Source organism: Neomonachus schauinslandi, chromosome 6, assembly GCF_002201575.2.
Source record: "Neomonachus schauinslandi chromosome 6, ASM220157v2, whole genome shotgun sequence".
Classification (NCBI taxonomy): domain Eukaryota; kingdom Metazoa; phylum Chordata; class Mammalia; order Carnivora; family Phocidae; genus Neomonachus; species Neomonachus schauinslandi.
The window spans coordinates 96,174,391-96,197,571 of NC_058408.1; the positions used below are offsets into that span (position 1 = coordinate 96,174,391).

The 23,181-nt window shown below is 38.5% G+C and overlaps 2 protein-coding genes across 2 annotated transcripts in view; one reads left to right on the forward strand and one right to left on the reverse strand.

The window, feature by feature from the left end:
- Positions 1-23,181, reverse strand: part of CTNNA3 (catenin alpha 3) — a 1,723,003-nt gene that overhangs the window by 999,175 nt on the left and 700,647 nt on the right. The gene's annotated exons all lie outside the window — the stretch shown is intronic.
- LRRTM3 (leucine rich repeat transmembrane neuronal 3) overlaps positions 10,338-23,181 on the forward strand; it is a 155,634-nt gene continuing 142,790 nt past the window's right edge. The window contains exons 1-2 of the mRNA XM_021700134.1: positions 10,338-10,631; positions 10,986-12,517. Of these exons, the coding sequence (XP_021555809.1) occupies positions 10,628-10,631; positions 10,986-12,517 (1,536 nt within the window). The 5' untranslated portion in view covers positions 10,338-10,627. The remainder of the gene's footprint in view (positions 10,632-10,985; positions 12,518-23,181) is intronic.

Consider the following 23,181-nt stretch of genomic DNA (forward strand, 5'->3'; position numbering starts at 1 on the left):
TGGATTTCATCTCCTCTCAGGAATTCAGCTGGATAGGGATCAAACCATTCTGAACACCTACAAACTCAACAGGAGATCGAAGAAAAGAAGAGCAACAACTCTCTCATCAGAAAAGCGACCACTTTCTGGAAGGTAGGACGTGCGGAGAAGTGAATCCGAGGCGATATTTGGGAGGATAGACGGCGGGGGAGGGGCCTCCGTCAGCCACTTCTGGCAAGTGATAGAGCCGCGGAGCACAAAATCAGAACTTTTAAAAGTCTGCTCCACTGAGGGACGTCACTCTGGTGGCTAAGCGGGGGGTGGAACCCTCCGGGACAGTGTGGTCTCAGGACCCACGGGTCACAGAAAGACTGGGGGTGCCTGAGTGTGGCAGAGCTCCCAGGTATCGGAGCAGGGAAGCCGGCTGCAGAGGCGGAGCCCAGGCGCGGGCTCTCAGCTCGGGGTTGCCCTAAACCGTGATCCGCGGCACAGTCGGGCCACTGCTCCTCCAGCAGGGACCCAACAAGCGGCAGATCCGGGAAGACTCACCTTCCTCCCCCGGGAGGAGCCGCGCGGGAGTGCACCGCAGGGATCTGCTGGGTTTGGAGACTCCACCCGGGGTCGGGTGCCAGAGATAGAAATGCGCGGTCACAGGCCGGGTGAGCACGGAGTGCGGCTGGAGACCAGGGAGACGGGAGTGACTGACGGCTTTTCTCTGGGGGCTCACTGAGAAGCGGGGCTCCGAGTTCTTGGCTCCTCCGCGGCGGAGATTGGGAGGCCGCCATTTTCACTCTCCGCCTCCAAAGCTGTACAGAAAGCTCGCAGGGAACAAAAGCCCCGGAGAGCAAACCTGAGCAGATTACTTAGCTGGGAGGGGGCAAGGGCGGGGCAATTCTGCGTCTGGCAAAGACATTTGGAAACCACGGCAACAGGCCCCTCCCCAGAAGATCAACGAGAACAGCCAGCCAAGACCAAGTTTACCCATCAATGAGAACGGCAGAACTCCAGCTCTAGGGTACTACTGCACATAGAATTCATGGCTTTTTTACCATGATTCTCTAGTCTTTCAAAGTTAATTTTTTTTTTAACTTTCTTTTTTTTTTCTTTTTGAATTTTTCTTTTTCCCTTTTTCAACCAACATCTTATCAATCCCTTTTTTTAAAAAAAAAGCATTTTTATTTTTCATTTTTAGAGTCATATTCTATCCCTTCATAGTAGTTACCCGTATTTTTGGCTTATATATATAAGTTGTTCTCTCTTTAAAATTTTGAGATACTTTCTTCTAACAGATTAAAATATACCCTAAATCTCTAGTATATGGTGTTTTCTATTCCCCTGCCTGATCACATCCTCTCCCTTTTTTTTTTCTTTTTTTAAATCCTCTTCTTTCTTTTTTCAAACAACTTCTTATCAATTCCTTTTATAAAATTTTTTATAATTTCCATCTTTACAGTCATATTCCATCCCTTCATCATATCAACCCTTATTTTTGTACATATATAAGTTTTTCTTTCTTTAAAATTTTGGGAGACACTTTCTTCTAAAAGACCAAAATACACCCCAAATCTAGTATGTGGCACTGATCTATACCAGCCTGATCATATTTGATCACATTCTGGTTTTTTTGTTGTTGTTGTTTTGTTTTGTTTGTTTTTGTTTTTATCTTTATCTTTTTCTTTTTTTTCTTTTTCTTTTTTCTCTCCTTCCCTTTCTTTTCCCACTGCTTCAGGTTTTTTCTGATTTGTTTAGAGTATATTTTCTGGGGACGTTGTTACTCTGCTAGCATTTTGTTCTCTCATTAATCTATTCTCCTCTGCACAAAATGACAAGACGGAAAAAATCACCTCAACAAAAAGAACAAGAGGTAGTACCGACTGCCAGGGACCTACTCAATATGGACATTAGTATGATGTCAGATCTAGAGTTCAGAATCATCACTTTAAAGATACTAGCTGGGCTTGAAAAAAATATGGAAGTTATTAGAGAAACCCTTTCTGGAGAAGTAAAAGAACTAAAATCCAACCAAGTAGAAATCAAAAAGGCTATTAATGAGGTGCAATCAAAAATGGGGGCGCTAACTGCTAGAATAAATGAGGCAGAAGAGAGAATCAGTAATATAGAAGATGAAATGATGGAAAATAAAGAAGCTGAGAAAAAGAGAGATAAACAACTACTGGATCACGAGGGCAGAATTCGAGAGATAAGCGATACCATAAGATGAAACAACATTAGAATAATTGGGATCCCAGAAGAAGAAGAAAGAGAGAGAGGGGCAGAAGGTATAATGGAGCAAATTATAGCAGAGAACTTCCCTAATTTGGGGAAGGAAACAGGCATGAAAATCCAGGAAGCACAGAGAACCCCTCTCAAAATCAATAAAAATAGGTCAACACCCCGACATCTAATAGTAAAACTTATGAGTCTCATAGACAAAGAGAAAATCCTGAAAGCAGCTCAGGAGAAGAGATCTGTAACCTACAAGGGTAGAAACATTAGATTGGCAACAGACCTATCCACAGAGACCTGGCAGGCCAGAAAGGACTGGCAGGATATATTCAGAGCACTAAATGAGAAAAATATGCAGCCAAGAATACTCTATCCAGCTAGGCTGTCATTGAAAATTGAAGGAGAGATCAAAAGCTTCCAGGACAAACAAAAACTAAAGGAATTGGCAAACACAAAACCAGCCCTACAGGAAATCTTGAAAGGGGTCCTCTAAGCAAAGAGAGAGCCTAAAAGCAACACAGACCAGAAAGGAACACAGACAATATACGGTAACAGTCACCTTACAGGCAATACAATGGCATTAAATTCCTATCTGTCAATAGTTACCCTGAATGTAAATGGGCTCAATGCCCCAATCAAAAGACACAGGCTATCAGACTGGATGAAAAAACAAGACCCATCGATATGCTGTCTGCAAGAGACTCATTTTAGAACCAAAGACACCCCCAGATTGAAAGTGAGGGGGTAAAAAACCATTTACCATGCTAATGGACACCAAAAGAAACCTGGGGTGGCAATCCTTCTATCAGACAAATTAGATTTTAAACCAAAGACTGTAATAAGAGATGAGGAAGGACATTATATCCTACTTAAAGGGTCTATCCAACAAGAAGATCTAACAATTGTAAATATCTATGCCCCTAACATGGGAGCAGCCAATTATATAAGCCAATTAATAACAAAATCAAAGAAACACATCGACAACAATACAATAATAGTGGGGGACTTTAACACCCCCCTCACCTAAATGGACAGATCGTCTAAGCAAAACATCAACAAGGAAATAAAGACTTTAAATGACACACTGGACCAAATGGACTTCACAGACATATTCAGAACATTCCACCCCAAAGCAACGGAATACACATTCTTCTCTAGTGCCCATGGAATATTCTCCAGAATAGATCACATCCTAGGTCATAAATCAGGTCTCAACTGGTACCAAAAGATTGGGATCATTCCCTGCCTATTTTCAGACCACAATGCTTTGAAACTAGAACTCAATCACAAGAGGAAAGTCAGAAAGAACTCAAATACATGGAGGCTAAAGAGCATCCTACTGAAGAATGAATGGGTCAACCAGGAAATTAAAGAAGATTTAAAAAAATACATGGAAACCAATGAAAATGAAAACACAACTATTCAAAATCTTTGGGATGCAGCAAAGGCAGTCCTAAGAGGAAAGTATATAGCAATACAAGCCTTTCTCAAGAAACAAGAAAGGTCTCAAGTACACAACCTAACCCTACACCTAAAGGAGCTGGAGAAAGAACGGCAAATAAAGCCTAAACCCAGCAGGAGAAGAGAAATAATAAAGATCAGAGCAGAAATCAATGAAATAGAAACTAAAAGAACAGTAGAACAGATCAACGAAACTAGGAGCTGGTTCTTTGAAAGAATTAACAAGATTGAGAAACCCCTGGCCAGACTCATCAAAAAGAGAAGAGAAATGACCCAAATCAACAAAATCATGAATGAAAGAGGAGAGATCACAACCAACACCAAAGGAATACAAACAATTATAAGAACATATTATGAGCAACTCTATGCCAGCAAATTAGATAACCTGGAAGAAATGGATGCATTCCTAGAGATGTATCAACTACCAAAACTGAACCAGGATGAAATAGAAAACCTGAACAGACCTACAACCACTAAGGAAATTGAAGCAGTCATCAAAAATCTCCCAAAAAACAAAAGCCCAGGGCCAGATGGCTTCCCAGGGGAGTTCTACCAAACATTTCAAGAAGAATTAATACCTATTCTTCTGAAACTGTTCCAAAAAATAGAAATGGAAGGAAAACTTCCAAACTCATTTTAGGAGGCCAGCATTACCTTGATCCCAAAACCAGACAAAGACCCCATCAAAAAGGAGAATTACAGACCAATATCCTTGATGAACATGGATACAAAAATTCTCACCAAAATACTAGCCAATAGGATCCAACAGTACAGTAAAAGGATTATTCACCATGACCAAGTGGGATTTATCCCTGGGCTACAAGGTTGGTTTAACATCCGCAAATCAATCAATGTGATACAATACATTAACAAAAGAAAGAACAAGAATCATATGATCCTCTCAATAGATGCAGAAAAAGCATTTGACAAAGTACAGCATCCTTTCTTGATCAAAACTCTTCAGAGTATAGGGATCGAGGGTACATACCTCAATATCATAAAAGCCATCTATGAAAAACCTACAGCGAATATCATTCTCAATGGGGAAAAACTGAGAGCTTTCCCCCTAAGGTCAGGAACGCGGCAGGGATGTCCACTATCACCACTGCTATTCAACATAGTATTGGAAGTCCTAGCCACTGCAATCAGACAACAAAAAGAAATCAAAGGCATCCAAATTGGCAAAGAAGAAGTCAAACTCTCGCTCTTTGCAGATGATATGATATTTATGTGGAAAACCCAAAAGACTCCACCCCAAAACTGCTAGAACTCATCCAGGAATTCAGTCAAGTGGCAGGATATAAAATCAATGCACAGAAGTCAGTGGCATTCCTATACACCAACAACAAGACAGAAGAAAGAGAAATTAAGGAGTCAATCCCATTTACAATTGCACCCAAAACCGTAAGATACCTAGGAATAAATCTAACCAAAGAGACAAAGGATCTTTACTCAGAAAACTACAAAATACTCATGAAAGAAATGGAGGAAGACACAAAGAAATGGAAAAACGTTCCATGCTCATGGATTGGAAGAACACATATTGTGAAGATGTCAATGCTACCTAGAGCAATCTACACATTCAATGCAATCCCCATCAAAATACCATCCAGTTTTTTCAAAGAAATGGAACAAATAATCCTAAAATTTGTATGGAACCAGAAAAGACCCCGCATAGCCAGAGGAATGTTGAAAAAGAAAAGCAAAGCCGGCGGCATCACAATTCCGGACTTCCAGCTCTATTACAAAGCTGTCATCATCAAGACAGCATGGTACTGGCACAAAAACAGACACATAGATCAATGGAACAGAATAGAGAGCCCAGAAATGGACCCTCAACTCTATGGTCAACTCATCTTTGACAAAGCAGGAAAGAATGTCCAATGGAACAAAGACAGTCTCTTCAACAAATGGTGTTGGGAAAATTGGATAGCCACATGCAGAAGAATGAAACTGGACCATTTCCTTACACCACACACAAAAATAGACTCCAAATGGTTGAAAGACCTCAGTGTGAGACAGGAGTCCATCAAAATCCTAAAGGAGAACACAGGCAGCAACCTCTTTGACCTCAGCCGAAGCAACTTCTTCCTAGAAACATCGCCAAAGGCAAGGGAAGCAAGTGCAAAAATGAACTATTGGGACTTCATCAAGATAAAAAGCTTTTGTAAAGCAAAGGAAACAGTCAACAAAACCAAAAGACAACCGACAGAATGGGAGAAGATATTTGCAAATGACATATCAGATAAAGGGCTAGTATCCAAAATCTATAAAGAACTCATCAAACTCAACACCCAAAGAACAAAGAATCCAATCAAGAAATGGGCAGAAGACATGAACAGACATTTTTCCAAAGAAGACATCCAAATGGCCAAGAGACACATGAAAAAGTGCTCAATATCGCTCGGCATCAGGGAAATCCAAATCAAAACCTCAATGAGATACCACCTCACACCAGTCAGAATGGCTAAAATTAACAAGTCAGGAAACAACAGATGTTGGCGGGGATGCGGAGAAAGGGGCACCCTCCTACACTGTTGGTGGGAATGCAAGCTGGTGCAGCCACTCTGGAAAACTGTATGGAGGTTCCTCAAAAAGTTGAAAATAGAGCTACCATATGATCCAGCAATTGCACTACTGGGTATTTACCCCAAAGATACAAAAGTAGGGATCCGAAGGGGTACGTGCACCCCGATGTTTATAGCAGCAATGTCCACAATAGCCAAACTGTGGAAAGAGCCAAGATGTCCATCGACAGATGAATGGATAAAGAAGAGGTGGTATATATATACAATGGAATATTATGCAGCCATCAAAAGGAATGAGATCTTGCCATTTGCAACGACGTGGATGGAACTGGAGGGTATTATGTTGAGTGAAATAAGTCAAACATAGAAAGACATGTATCATATGATCTCATTGATATGAGGAATTCTTAATTGTAGGAAACAAACTGAGGGTTGCTGGAGTGGGGGGTGGGGTGGGAGGGATGGGGTGACTGGGTGATAGACACTGGGGAGGGTATGTACTCTGGTAAGCGCTGTGAATTGTGCAAGACTGTTGAATCTCAGATCTGTACCTCTGAAACAAATAATGCAATATATGTTAAGAAAAAAAAAAGAAGAAGGTAGCGGGAGGGGAAGAATGAAGCGGGGGAAATCGGAGGGGTAGAGGAACCATGAGAGATGATGGACTCTGAAAAACAAACAGGGTTCTAGAGGGGAGGGGGGTGGGAGGATGGGTTAGCCTGGTGGTGGGTATTGAGGAGGGCACATTCTGCATGGAGCACTGGGTGTTATGCACAAACAATGAATCATGGAACACTTCATCTAAAACTAATGATGTAATATGGGGATTAACATAAGACTAAAAAGAAAAAAAAAGAACACTTTCTCCAAAATTGTATCCAATATCATTGGCTCAGGAACTGCAGAGATCAATCCCATATGCACAAGACTAGCATTACATAACCACTTTGTTCCCCATCAAATGTACTTGTGACCCCCATAAAACTGTATTTATTCAATAACTGAGCATCTATTATGTGTCAAGTGCTCTTCTAGGTATTAGAGAAACTGAAGTAGACAAAACACTATCTTTGTCCTCATGGAACTTGCATCACAATATCATAAATTTTTATATCCTTTCTTCCAAGTAGGAGGAAATTTATTATTTTTAATCCCTCCCTTACAGTGCATTTCTTAAAATTCCTTGTCTATCAATCTGTTGATAAGTGCAGCCTCTATCATCCCATGAATCAGAATCTTGAGGGAAAGACTGAGAAATATATGTTTAACAAGCTCTCTGGGGGTTTTATATGCATTAATAGCATGGATAATTTGGGAGGAACCACTGCCCTTTCAATACCATACTATCTGAGGAATTGGTGATTCTCATCGTACTACTTCTGTGGGACCCAAGACTAACAACTACCAAATTTCTCATCCTTAGAGAATGTGAAAGTTCTCTGGGGTTTTCCACAGCTAATTCACCTGACAAAGACTGACAAGGCAGACTTTTTAAGGTATACTATTTATCTTTAAACAAAATGATTTTCTCTGTGGGACAGATGTTACCATATTCTGCTTTAGGGAAGAAAGAATTAAACATTAATTACTAGTTTTGGTCCACAGAACCAAAAGATTCATTTTAAAGACAAAGTTGAGATGATGGAGATTTAGGAAGTTTTCTTATTAAAAGAAGGTAAGACTGAGTGAATCCTAGAAATCCACTGTGAACAACATAAAATGTTCGTTGAAGAGGTTCTTTGTGAGTTAATGATAGTCGCTATAGTCAATATTCAATACTAAACAATATGCAATGACAGCAAATACAGTAAAGTTGATATTAAAATAACAGCTAACACAGGTTTATTATGTGCTACACACTATTCTAAGTACTTTACAGATATTAAGTTGACAATTCTCAAACCCTCTATGAAATGTTTTTTTGTTACCATACCTATTTTGTAGAAGAGAAAATGAGGCATAGAGAAGATGAGTAACCTATTCAAGTCTACATAGCTCGCAATTTGTAGCCAGGATTTAATCCTAGGTGCAAAAATCCACACTCTTAATCACTAGATTAAACTGCTTCTCATTAGGTTTTATTTTCTTTTTATTTTTATTTTATTTTTTTTTTAGATTTTATATATTTATTTATTCATGAGAGACAGAGAGAGAGAGAGAGAGAGAAGCAGAGGGAGAAGCAGGCTCCCAAGAAGCAGGGAGCCCGATGCGGGACTCGATCCCAGGACCCTGGGATCATGACCTGAGCCGAAGGCAGACGCTTAACCATCTGAGCCACCCAGGCGCCCCTCTCATTAGGTTTTATAATACTTCTTTCAAAGAATCATACCAAAGAAGTTTATACAAACCTAGGAAGCAAGATTGATTGATGGATTGATTGATATTACAACTTCTTGACCCAGTAACCTAATCAGGCTAATTTTCACTTGACTCATTTTCAGATGAAGATAACACTGCTGCTGAAGCAGGATCATCTAGTGGTTAAAGGTCCAAGAGAAAGAGAGAGTTGGCTTTGAATCTCAGCTCTGCCACTTACTCGCTGCATGAGTTTCATCAAGTTACCTCTCCAAGCCTCAGTTTTCTTATCTTTAAAATGAAGGTTATAAAGGGACCTACATCATAATATTGTTTAAAGATAAAACAAGATTGCTCATTTAAAACACTTAGGAAGTGCTCAATAAACATTATTAGTGCAATAAATAGCAGCAGCATCAATAAACTGGACCAAATGATCTCTTGATTCTTCTAGTCGCACTAAAAATTGTTTATTTCTCTTCTAATTAGAAACAAATTCTTAATCTCAGAAAACAAACTGAGGGTGGCTGGAGTGGTGGGGGGTGGGAGGGATGGGGTGGCTGGGTGATAGACATTGGGGAGGGTATGTGCTATGGTGAGTGCTGCGAATTGTGTAAGACTGTTGAATCACAGACCTGTATCTCTGAAACAAATAATACAGTATATGTTAAAAAAAAAAAAAAAGCAGAAGATAGCAGGAAGGGAAGAATGAAGGTGGGGAATCGGAGGGGGAGAAGAATCACGAGAGACTATGGACTCTGAGAAACAAACTGAGGGTTCTAGAGGGGAGGGGGGTGAGGGGATGGGTTAGCCTGGTGATGGGTATTAAAGAGGGCACGTACTGCATGGAGCACTGGGTGTTATATGCAAACAATGAATCATGGAACACTACATCAAAAACTAATGATGTAATGTATGGTGATTAACATAACATAATAATAAAAAATAAATAAAAAATAAATAAATAAAATACAAAAAAAAAAAAAAGAAACAAATGACAGCAGCCAAAACAACAAACCAAGCCATAAGCCATTAAACCAATTATGTCTTTTGTAGGAAAACCAGAAAAGTTATTGGACACATCAATTTATATGTCATTAGTTATCCCCTCTATTCCAAAATGTATGTGTCTTAGCATCCTGAGACACCTTGCATAATATAATCACTGTGTCTCCAAGAGGTCAAATGGGCAGGCAGTTAATGCTTCTCTGTGAAAAGCTCAATAAGTCATTTTATAAATTTCAGCCCAAAGCCTACGTTGAGGTTAAGAAAAATTGACATTCGGTCTGTGAACTTAATGTAAAGCTCCAGGAAAACTCTAGGCAGTACATGTTTAGCGATTAAGTGGATGCAGACAATAAAGACATTGCCAAACTGTAAAACAAGACTTGGAAATTACAGAAAATGTTGCTAGTTATTGATTAGGGTGACCATTCAGTTCCCATTGAGCCACCCAAAAGAATCATTCATTTTCCAGCAGAGAGCCTGCTCATTTGCAAGATAAAAGAGAGACATTTCTGCACATGCCCATAATGTTCTTCACCACTGGGGGCAGCTTTACATAAGACTGCATTCACTGAAACCAAAGCAACAGCCCGAGCAGCTTTCAGAATGACAGTCTGCAGAAGTGAGCTGAGCGTGTGTGCGGTACGGGGCTCTCCTGCCTCCTGGGCTCCAACGCAGCTTTGTGGCTGAAGTGGGTGCTCACCACCAGAAATGCTGGGCTATGGAATACAGATGTGGCAGCTCAGGTAGCCCCACGTTGCCTGGAGGAATACATCATGCTTTCCGATAAGAAGAAATTATAGAAGCCAGTTGTTTTTTTTTTTTTTTTAACACCACCCCCCCAAAAAAACTGTAAAGATGCAAAAACGTAATATCCACGAAGATCCTATTACCTAGGAAGATTTTTGATGTTTTGCTACAAATGCGGTGCTGGAATTTATTTGTTCTTGGAGTGTTCTGCGTGGCTGGCAAAGAATAATGTTCCAAAATCGGTCCATCTCCCAAGGGGTCCAATTTTTCTTCCTGGGTGTCAGCGAGCCCTGACTCACAGTGCAGCTGACAGGGGCTGTCATGCAAGTGGCCCCTTAAGCCAAAGCAAAAGACCTAAGGACGACCTTTGAACAATACAAAGGATGGGTATGTTTTGTCATTTTTCTTCTTTCCTTCTTAAAAAAAAAAAAACAAAAACAAAAACAAAACCCTCTAGTCTGTGTTGTAATTCTGCCTTAATTATTTTAGAGATTACCTTTCTGTGCTTAAGACTATAAATTCAATTGCTTAGTGGACATGTTTCCTTGCTTAACTATTAAAAAAAAAAAAAACCCTAAAGACAATTCTCTTTAAATGTCAAGGAGGTGATATTTGATATTAAATGTTGTTATCTAGATTTAAATTTTTTAAAAAAGAAAATACATGCCTATTTTTGCTTGGTTAAAAATAAATGAATTCCTTTTTGGGGGGATAACTTTTCTAAGTTGTTTTTATTTCCAGGTTTCAATGTAATTAGGCTACTGAGCGGATCAGCTGTAGCACTGGTTATAGCCCCCACTGTCTTACTGACAATGCTTTCTTCTGCCGAACGAGGATGCCCTAAGGGCTGTAGGTGTGAAGGCAAAATGGTATATTGTGAATCTCAGAAATTACAGGAGATACCCTCAAGTATATCTGCTGGTTGCTTAGGTTTGTCCCTTCGCTATAACAGCCTTCAAAAACTTAAGTATAATCAATTCAAAGGGCTCAACCAGCTCACCTGGCTGTACCTTGACCATAATCATATCAGCAATATTGATGAGAATGCTTTTAATGGGATACGCAGACTCAAAGAGTTGATTCTGAGTTCCAACAGAATCTCCTATTTTCTCAACAATACCTTCAGACCTGTGACAAATTTACGGAACTTGGATCTGTCCTATAATCAGCTGCATTCTCTGGGATCTGAACAGTTTCGGGGCTTGCGGAAGCTGCTGAGTTTACATTTACGGTCTAACTCCCTGAGAACCATCCCTGTGCGAATATTCCAAGACTGCCGCAATCTGGAACTTTTGGACCTGGGATATAACCGGATCCGAAGTTTAGCCAGGAATGTCTTTGCTGGCATGATCAGACTCAAAGAACTTCACCTGGAGCACAATCAATTTTCTAAACTCAACCTGGCCCTTTTTCCAAGGTTGGTGAGCCTTCAGAACCTTTACTTGCAGTGGAATAAAATCAGTGTCATAGGACAGACCATGTCCTGGACCTGGAGCTCATTACAAAGGCTTGATTTATCAGGCAATGAGATTGAAGCTTTTAGTGGACCTAGTGTTTTCCAGTGTGTCCCAAACCTGCAGCGCCTCAACCTGGATTCCAATAAGCTTACATTTATTGGTCAAGAGATTTTGGATTCTTGGATATCTCTCAATGACATCAGTCTTGCCGGGAATATATGGGAATGCAGCAGAAATATTTGTTCCCTGGTAAACTGGCTGAAAAGTTTTAAAGGTCTGAGGGAGAATACAATTATCTGTGCCAGTCCCAAAGAGCTGCAAGGAGTAAATGTGATCGATGCAGTGAAGAACTACAGCATCTGTGGCAAAAGTACCACAGAGAGGTTTGATCTGGCCAGGGCTCTCCCCAAGCCGACATTTAAGCCTAAGCTCCCCAGGCCGAAGCATGAGAGCAAGCCCCCTCTGCCCCCCACAGTGGGAGCCACGGAGCCCGGCCCAGAGACCGATGCTGACACCGAGCACATCTCTTTCCATAAAATCATCGCAGGGAGCGTGGCCCTTTTCCTGTCCGTGCTCGTCATCCTGCTCGTTATCTACGTGTCATGGAAGCGGTACCCTGCTAGCATGAAGCAGCTGCAGCAGCGCTCCCTCATGCGAAGGCACAGGAAAAAGAAAAGACAGTCCCTAAAGCAAATGACTCCCAGCACCCAGGAATTTTATGTAGATTATAAACCCACCAACACGGAGACCAGCGAGATGCTGCTGAATGGGACGGGACCCTGCACCTATAACAAATCAGGCTCCAGGGAGTGTGAGGTATGAACCATTGTGATAAAAGCGCTCTTAAAAGCTGGGAAATAAGTGGTGCTTTATTGAACTCTGGTGACTATAAATGGAATGTGGTGCCCCCTCCCATTCCCTCTCCCTCTCCTGGCAAGGTCCTTCCCTGTCCGTTTTAGCACATTCATAATACTGGGCATTTTCCTCTCATACATAATCAGCCCATTGAAATTTAAATACCACAACCAATGCAAAGCTCAAACTCTGGTTCAATATAATGCCTATTGTATAAGACTCTTTATCGATTGCATTAATATCTCACTTGTTTTAAGATAAAACTTCTTTCGTAAGTAATCCCCCACAGCTGCTGTTATTTCTCTTCTGGTAGGACCACATCTATAGTTCTAGAAGGTTTGCTGTTCATTGGCAAATCGAGGAAAAAGGGAATGATCCCAGGTACTGGGAGCTCGAACTGATTCTAGGAGAATGCTTGATTACAGAAACATTTAGAGACAGCCTTAAAACATGATCTGGCTTAAAAAGAAAATTGCAGGAAACTATCAAAAGATGGTGCTGGGTTAAAGAAGCACCACGGGCAATTTTCCAGAGGTGTTTGAATTACAAGAAAGCGAGCCCAGGGAAAAGTGTTGAAGAGTTAAAATGCTGCAAATAGACAACCGAAAAACGTGAGATGGTAAAAACACAAAGTTTTAGACTTGAATGCCTTGTCTCTGAAATCCATCCCTGGAAAATCAAACTGGAGGTTTCACACTGTCAATTTCTCCTAGCCTTTATTTAGCCTAAATAAATAAATTAATTAAATAACCAAGAAGCAAATTTGAGGAGGCAGATTTCTCCACTGTTCCTCACCTTAGGGAGTTTTCAGAGATGAGGCTTGCAAATGGGAAGGCAGCTTGCTATTTGCATGTGGTTGGGAGCTTACCAGAATTTCTTTCCAGTACTTTCAAGGACCCTAATGTAGTGAGTGGAATCTTTAGCTCTGTCTGTTCTTCCGTCTGGGATTTGTCCGGCTGTCCTGTTGTGTTCCATTATGTGCCCTGCACACGCTAGTCCCCTGATGACTGACACTTCATTCAGAGGTATAAAGAGAACACATTCCAAGACATGCTTTCCACCAAAAGCTTCATTGAAAAGAATGATTTTGATAACACCTTAATAAATGTATAAAATAAATCTTAAAGGAAAAAAGACCAAGCCTATGGCAGTTGTCTTTTGCTTTTCTACTGCTGACGTTATAGTGTCCCTATGTTCATCTGTACTGTGAACTCATCCATCAGTATGATTCTGTACAGACCCTGTCAGCAATCTGCAAGCTGCATGCATGTTTTTCTGTTGTAGGTGAAAGTTTATTGACTGCAGCACAAATATCAGACCTTCTGTATTTAAGTAACTTTGACCACACTTCATTAAGATTTTAGAAAAATGTCTGTGGTCTGTATTGTATCCTCTCATCCTCCAAAATGAACAACCCTGTTGCAGGAGCAAAAATCAGGAATTGAAACATTGAGTCTGTTTCATTTAATTTGGCTTGCCAAGCCCCATATCTTTAACCACATCCCTGTTCTTTCAAAACAAAAATCACTGCAGCAAAAAAGAAAAAGTGAATGGCTATTTTTTCAACCAGCATTTTTATATAGTTTAAAGGCTTTTCATATGCTGACAGGGAAAATCTAGGCAAGTCATCATGAAATATAATTGCAAGGAAGCCAGACTATAAAAAATCATACTTTTATAAGCAATAAAGGAAAGGGGACATTTACTCTTGATCTTAGCCCAAAGGCCGAGAAGCGAAAGGAAAGGGGACATTTAAAATGGATTTCTCAAGGTACTTTGATTTTGATTAAATCTTAAAAGAGATGCCAGTTCAGAAAAGCATCATAACTATGATATATTTACCCATGAATAATTGTTGAATGTATATTTATTAATGGTAAATAGTCACAGATTCCCAGTTGATTAATAATGCAGATACTTCCTTACAGTACTATGAACTGGATGACTGAGCCTACTGTGATGTTTTTCACTGAAGTTGTAATTTCTCATTTTTCATAAAATGTCAGTAAATATATATTCCATCTCAAAAAGAAAATTTCTTTGATCAGCCTCACTTTTATCTGTACTGAAGATGATTGTATTAATTAAATGCAGTGTTAAAGTGAAAAAGCCCATTTCTATTCTTTGACTTGACCTTCTGCCTCATTTGTCATGGATACCAAATAAACTTAGGCAAGGCATATCTATACTTATATTTTTTAATTCTTACAATTCTCACTGTTGTGACCCTACTGGAATATATAAAATATGTTTGTTGTATTGAAAGTGTTTCTAAAATTCAAAGCCACTTCACGTATAAGATTAAATGAATGACCAACATTTTGCAGGCTGGTCATTTTTTAGTGCCTAACTTAATTTATAAATTTAATAATAGAACCAAAATAAAATTCCTTAGATTATAAAAGTTATTTTGATTCAGGACATGAATTCTTTTTAAAAAAGAACTCCCCCCCCCCAACTTTGGGAATGAAGCTTCTCTATTGCTCAGGATATTCCGATCACAAATAAAGAATTCTTGTAGGTTAGACAATAACTAGTTCGCCATCATAAATCTGACAAAGCCAACCGGTCAGTGCTCTTCTGTTCAAAAGTTGTTGTCTTCACCCCCACCCCATAGCACTTTCTGGACTACATGCTGTAAGTCTGTTTTCATTAAATATTTCCACCTCATGGCATATTAGAGAAATATCATTGGTATTCCATTTTCTATTCCAAATTTACATGAAGTACCTGACTTCCCTCAAAGGTGACAACAGTTAAATAAACAGCCTGACCTACTGAACTATACAACACAGATGCATCGATGCAGAATGGATTCGGTCAGTACTTTGAATGCTTTACCAGAGAGAGAAGAAACGCAGTTTAGTTGCTGAACTACATGGGTTTTTTTTTCCCCCCATTTTTATGAGCCCCAGTACACATAGGGCTACCACAGCTTGGCTTGAATAGTCCCAGTGCTACAGTCTTCTAAGCAATACTTACATAAGATATAGTCCTTTTAAATGAGTTTATATTTTCCAAGAATGTTGACATTACATTTCTTCCAAAAATTTAAACCATTTTTTACTTGATTTGGTGAGTCAACTAAGCAGACCAGCAATAAACTGTATTTCTGTGGAGCAGCAGTGACCTCCAGTGGCTGGTTAGACTAACCACAGCTATTCATGCACCTCTTCAGTTTTTCTAATCCTGAATCCTTATATAAACATGATTAACAACATCTATTTTTCCATCCGTGAATCAGACTTGGATTGTATTTAATTCATCTCCCTGGGAAACATATAGTGTGATTTTTTTAAAGTTATATTTTACATATGGACTTATTTAGTAATTAGCCCAGACAGAGGCCACAGAAATGACACTGAGAGTTAGAAGTAAGGGTCCATAGATGAAGAGCAAGTAATAATGTAGTAAGAATAGATAAGAAATAGTTTAAAGTATTTATACTCATCAATGTTGGCCAGATATTCTGAAATTTTCATTAAATGGGCTAGTATTTTCCATAGGTAGGATTCCAAAATATAATCTAATTTCGATTGGGGAAAACAAATTTCAGTATTAATATTGAAAGAATCAGCATCAGTTATTTGCCAGTCAGTAGGAATGTCTGAGCTCTCAGGTGAGGGAGGCCTCCCCCTCCGCTCTAGAACCCTCCAGTTTCTTGATCATGCCAGTGACCTGTGCTTTGCCCAGTGCTCTCCCCAACCCTCCCCCTTCTCAGCTGGCTGAACGCTGGTTCTATTAGGCTCTCTGACAATGATGTTATAGTCTAAGAGGTGATGATTCATAGATAATGAAATTATGCTCTCCTTCTGGGGAAGGATAATGCAGAGTCAGATTCATAGATTTGGCAAGGGATTTTAGGATGTTGTAGGTACATGAAATATCCTCTCTTCCCTTGACATTTACCAAGAAGAGAACTTAGTTTATTTAATGTGTGGATTAGACTAGCATCAGAAACAAGCATCCAGCCATGAAGCCCAAGACAATATGAGTTCCAGATATGACAAATGAGAATTGAGCCATGAGAAATGAAAAACTCAGAAACTGTGTTGTTTCTTCTATTCCCTTTTCCCTGGATTCTCATTGGTATCTGTACCTGTAGCAAACCCATGGAGTTTTTCTGTACTTGTACTCTCTTACCTACCTACGTTAAAAATCAGACACAGAAGAAATATGAACAATAATATCAGTAAATGTGAATTACAAATGTAAGAGAAACAGAACTGATGGAAGTTAAATAGCTTGTATTAAATGACTCTTGAAAACTAATAAAAAAATAATACAGAGGTGAAAGTGAGTTCACCTAATCTAATTATAATAGCTTACAGAATTGGACCCAAATTTTGCTTAGTCTCCAAATCATTGGTGACTTTTACATAGTTGTGTAGGATAAAACAGAAATACTACAGAGAAAATCTACATAAACATAGTTTGCAGTTCTTGTTTATTTGAGGAAAATATCACAGCCATGGATGGTAGAGTATGGGCCTTAGATTCAAGTTTCTTTGACATTTGCTAATCTAATGATTTCAGGCAAATTTCTTAGCTTTTCTGAACTTTAAGTTCCCCATCTGTAAAATGGGCATGTATTATTGACTTCATATGGTTACTGGGAGAACAAAATTTGAGAAATGCTTTGTTAACTCTCAAATGGCAAAAACCTATTCTTTTCAAAGGGCACCTAGTGAGATATTCAGCTGCTGGTGTTCTGTGTCTGGCCTGGGTCAAAAGACATCACTAACTTCTGTTACAGAAGACCAAATCCATTTTACATTAATACGAATTCTGAGACTTGGTAGCCAGTCTAGAACTTAATTTGGTTTTGACCTTTAGTTTCCATAAAAACACAGTTTTTTTCTGCCCCATGTTATTAGAGTCTAGGAGTTTATCAGTAATGATCATAATGTACAATAGACATAAAGATACCAACCAGAGAATACTAAAGCAAAAGTTTATCAAAGTAAATAAAAATCTTAATTTTGTCCCAAATCAGGTCATTTTGGCAAGGACTTTCAATCAGCATAGGTTAATTGTCAATTCCCTTTCGAGTATTAATATTTTGAGCACTTATTGTCTTTGTACTTTATACATATAACATTTATGGCAAGATGATATCATTATTGCATAAAAAGTAACGGCTCATAACACATTACAGTGGGATTAGCATACATTCCAGGTATCAATCACATGACATCTACTTTCTCTTTTTTCCTCAAAGAAAGACTACAAAATCTTCTCCTAGTATAAAAATTGATACTGACTTTATCAATTATTTTCATTGAAAATCACTGGATTAAAAAAAGCATAAAAGTACAAAGGCTTTTTTAACAAGTAACAACATAGTCACTTAAGCAAATGAAATACTATTCTTTGTTGGCCTTTCAGCAAAAAAAAAAAAAAAAAGACCAATGTCATCACAAATCTCTCTCCACTGGATATAGCTTGAATTATCAAATGTGCTATACATGTATTTCCAAAATTCTTATAATTTAAGTAGACAAACTGTTCCTCTTTGACAGCTAAGTTTCTATGAAATCTCTGAAGAACAGAGATAAGATGGTGGTTTTTCAGAGGAAAAAAAGTATTTGTGAATTTTATGCTGGATCATTGGTGGATGTTCTTGAGTTAGGTCTCCTGAACATGTGAGAAGAATTCCAGGGACACAAACTCTGAGCCACTGTGTAAGACCAAGCGGAGGCAATCTATTTTACAACTGACAAAACGCATATGCAATAATAATCCATCTTATTGAAGAAAGAGTAGAAGAGCTTCTATCTTATCCTTGTCAGCAAATGTAATGAAAATTGATAACTTTCCTGACAATTCTCAATATTTTCTTTTTATTTTTCAGGGGCTCCCACTCCCCACTCCCCAAGAAGGAATTTCCTTTATACCTTTCTCCTACCCTTAAATTGTTCCCTACTTCACACACATGCAAAAATTGTTTTATATCACCAAAAAAAGTCTTCCCTCATATAAACCAACACAATTTGGTCCTCTCACTCAAAAGAGTAAGTCTATCTCTAATTTAAAAAAATAAATAGACTATAAAACAAAATTTAAGTCTGGCTGACCCTCTCCCTTTCTTCTACAGCCTACAAATCACCTCTTCAGTATCTTTGATTTTCAATAGAAGAAAGAAGAAATATAGTTGGATCACAGGTTAGCAAAGTATTAAAGCCTACTCTTTTCCTTCTTAATTAACTCCTAGTAAACAAAATATAGGACTTTATATATGGAAGTGTCCAAGTACATTTCACCAACTTAAAAACACTCATACCAACAATCAGAATTTTGTCTTCTCAGGGGTAAAATGCAAATTTGGGGGTCCTCACATATAAAATGATAAGGCAAATACTACATTTAGCAAAAGCAATTTCTGTTAAAGCTTCAGCATACTAATTACATCTATCCAGGATATAAAATACATATTGTCACTAAAAAGCAAAGGACTTCAATTAAATATAAATCCTTATTCAGCACTCTTGGGGCTCAAACTTATTACTGAAGTGAGGGTAAAAAGAAAATTTCCTCAGTAAGGCTATAGGAGAGTGAGGCTATGCTAGCATGTGGTATTCATGGCTTCAACTGGGTGGTCCCCACACGTAGCTAAAAACTGCTTCTTATCATTAATATTGATCTGTTATACACTCTGAAAGAAGGAATATGCTTACCCTTCTCCATTTGAAGCAATCAACCAGAATCTCGCAAGAATATTTAAAGGAAACTTGTAGAGTATATCATGTTGAGACTGAAGTAGTAGAGTGACTTTAAAATCTCTAATACACCTGTGACAAGATCACAACAGTGAAAACTCTCTAAGGAGTTTAAAAACTAACCACTTTAGGATCAGTGTTGGCTTGTACTCATTGATTTATGAAAGGGGCTTTGCACAATTTGTACAAAATTTTATTTATTTTTTAAAGATTTTATTCATTTATTTGAGAGGGAGAGAGAGAGAGAGAGAGGGAGAGGGAGGCAGACTCCCTGCTGAGCAGATAGCCCGATGCGGGGCTCAATCCCAGGACCCTGAGATCATGACCTGAGCTGAAGGCAGATGCTTAACAGACTGAGCCACCCAGGCACCCTGTACAAAATTTTAAAGTGAAAAGGCATAACTGTTTGGTTGGGGTACTGCCATTTATCCAATGGAAGGTTAGGTAACATCACTGAATGATGGCTAAATAGAATAATTAATGATCTGTAAATAAAGGCCATATTACATAAGTATACTGTGGTTTTTTTGTTTTTTTTTTTTTTAAAGATTTTCCCATTTATTTGACAGAGAGAGAGACAGCGAGAGCAGGAACACAAGCAGGGGGAGTGGGAGAGGGAGAAGCAGGCTTCCCGCCGAGCAGGGAGCCCGATGTGGGACTCGATCCCAGGACCCGGGGATCATGACCTGAGCTGAAGGCAGACGCTTAACGACTGAGCCACCCAGGTGCCCCAAGTATACTGTGTTTTAAGTCTGGCTGGCCAAGTTAGGCATGTTGTAGATGCTTAGAAAGAAAATTCATATCCATCCTATAAGGTGATAATTCATGTTTCATTACAAAGTGTGTGTATTTTTGTATAATTAAGTCCTTGTGTGCCAGGAGTGGGTATGTAGGGTTTTTTTGTCTGTTTATTTGTTTTCAATGTAAGAAGAGTTCTTAGATTGACTGTTTTTCCTAAAATTTTCATCCATTAATCCTATATCTTGTCCCTTCTTTATAGGACTGCCTAAAATAATTCATACCCCACCCACACAGGCTTCTCAAGCCCAATTATATATCTCCAGTTGCTATCTGGAAATGATATCCAGTGATTTACCTTTAGGATAGCCCTCTACTAGCTAAATTCTAGTCTGCCAGCAACATATTCTTCCAGCCTGTGGCACCCAATCCAGCCATCTCATGCCATTAAAAGGCAGCATGCACTTAGTTCTATGGACTTTTACAGGGAGGACTGAATAGTAAAATGTAAAAATCTACATATATTTTTACGGGCTTCACATTGTTTTTTTTTTATGGTCTAACACACAGAGATGTGTGGGGTCTTTATTAGTTTACACTAAAATGCAAAAGCATTAAGCTAGCTGTAAATTAAAGAGAAAAGGTCAAAATAGATTAAAAAAAAAAAAGATAGGGTCCAAAGCTCATATTATATCTTGCTTCATCTTAAAAATAATCATAAATGATGAGCATCCTGTATTTTGCTTTCATGACATCTGATTTACTCTCCAAGTTTACCATCATATTCTTAAATTTAAGCTTCACATTCCTTCCACTTTTCCATTTCTAGCAGAGAGGTTTCTTTTGTTTGTCTTTTGGTTGTTTGGTTTGGTTTTCTGCCTACAGATCTTTTCCCAGTCCCAAGTGTACCACTTTGCCTGCTTTTCTAGAGTACCCACTCAAATTTTGATCTGAGCAGAAAGTCACAGAGTAATTTATCAGTTTTATGGTTGGATCAATCAGACAAACAGACTGAATTTGTCTCTACAGTACAATCTAGTCAAGTCTAGGGTCTGTCTTCTGTCTTCCCAGTCTCTCACTCCCATGCCTTGTCTCCATTTAGAAGGGTTATCCACACCATAATTCCTCCAACCAATGCTACCCCAGGCTCTTTCAGTTCCTTATTCCTTACCAAATATCTATTCCTAGATCTAGACCAGTATTATTGTCACTTCTGAGGGCACTTACATTTAAATAGGGATAAAAACCTTTAGCTAAAGGTGAGAGAGTCGTATAATAAGATCAGGCATAACCATCAGGGTTGGGGAAAGTACTTCTGGGGGCAAAAGGCTTTTTTGCAAGCACCTCTGAAATCATCCTGTATAAATACCTCTGTATTTTTCTCAAACGTGAGTTGGGCCTTACCAAAAACCAAGGTAGAGCAAATAATCCAGGTTTCATTCAGTAAATTATAATTTGAGAAATATCTTCAGTAAATTGCTATTATACACAGACTTAGTATTTCTCCACTGACAAACAATATGATATACTAGAAACAACATGGGTTATGGATCCAGAAAGAACTAGTTTGGATTCTGGTTCTGAGATTTAATAACTGAAAAATCTTAAAACTTAGCTTCTTCATCTTAAAAAAAAATGTGTAAAACAATATAATCTTCACCTGATTATTACAAGAGAGCAAAGAATCAGCATTTCTTGAATATTTTTACATACTCTATTTTGGCACACTGCATGTATTATTTAACTTAGTCCTAATAAAGATCTTATTTGATTAAATGAGATGACATAGGTAAAATCACTTGGTACACAGTGTGGCATGGGACAGTAACCTCTTTCCCTTCATTAGTTCTAACTGCCAAGAAGTTCAAGTGCCATAGTATGCTTTAACAGTTGCATTCCACTATCTATTTTTATATGGAATAAGAGATACCTGGCAGACTTTCAAGAATTAGGATCTAAATTGCTCAGGGCATCTAAGCACATGGTTAATACTACAGAGTAATATAGTATATAAAACCAATATCCTAAATCTCCCAACAAAGCCCAAATGCACATCTACCTTTATTTCCATTCCATTTCCCATGTTTTAGCACTGGCCAATTCTTGAAGTAGCATGCGCTCTCTTACCTCTGTGCTCTTGCTCAAGCTATTTCCTTCGTGAGGAATGACTTTCTTCCCTTCCAAGTCCTCCTGTCAATCTCTGAGCCTTTCTACAGTAGATCCAGTTCAAATCCCACTCATTTTAGAAGACTTCTTAATCTTTCCCTTCCCTGTTTAACATGGTATTCTGTATCCCTGTTAGAGAACAACATCACCAGTTGTCTTGTGTTCATTATTAATGTGTCTGTATACCCTTTTTGAGGAAATGAACTATTTTCTTTACTCTTCTTTCTCCCACCAGTCATGATTGGTATAGTCTTTTATTCATGATAGATGTCTGTTGAATTGATTTTCTAGTAATTATGATAAGGTTATTGTTGACCTCATATTTATTTATATAGTCTACATATATATTCTGTGTTTTTATTTAATACATACATTTTCATATATGCAGCCTTCTCATTTATCATTTAACTGGTTTCAAAAATTCTTACATAAGTATAGTTTTTAAGAATCATGTTCTGATTTAAACTGCATCTATGTTGTGAATAATCTACCAATGATTTTCCTTTGATAGTTACCAAGGATATGAACAATTTAAGTGGTATGTTAAAGTGACTAAGAGCTAAAAAATATTGTGAGACAAAGATATAATATTTGATTCTAAATACAAATACATCTTGGTTTTAGTGGAGGCTGTGTAGTCAACCTTTGTTGTAAAAGCCATATATTTGTGACCTCTCTTTGTCCATGCCTCTTGGGAAAGATCCTTTTCTCATTAGGTTGGATGTCTGCTCATCCGGTCCACAGTTCCACAAAGCTTCTGCCTTAAATACGTTCCAAGGCCTCTCCTCTATCACCAAACCAAGGGCCACCCTACACTATCACAGAGAGGAGGTCAGAGGTCTTTGGGCTTTCTGACTATGTACATTTTCAAAGTAACTATTCTACTGGAGGCTTCAAACATCAAATACTCAGAAGTAAGAATTAGGGACGCTCGTTCTTTTTTTATCTCTTGAACACTGATTATGCAGAGGGCAGATTTTTTTTTTTTTTTTTTTTTTTTTT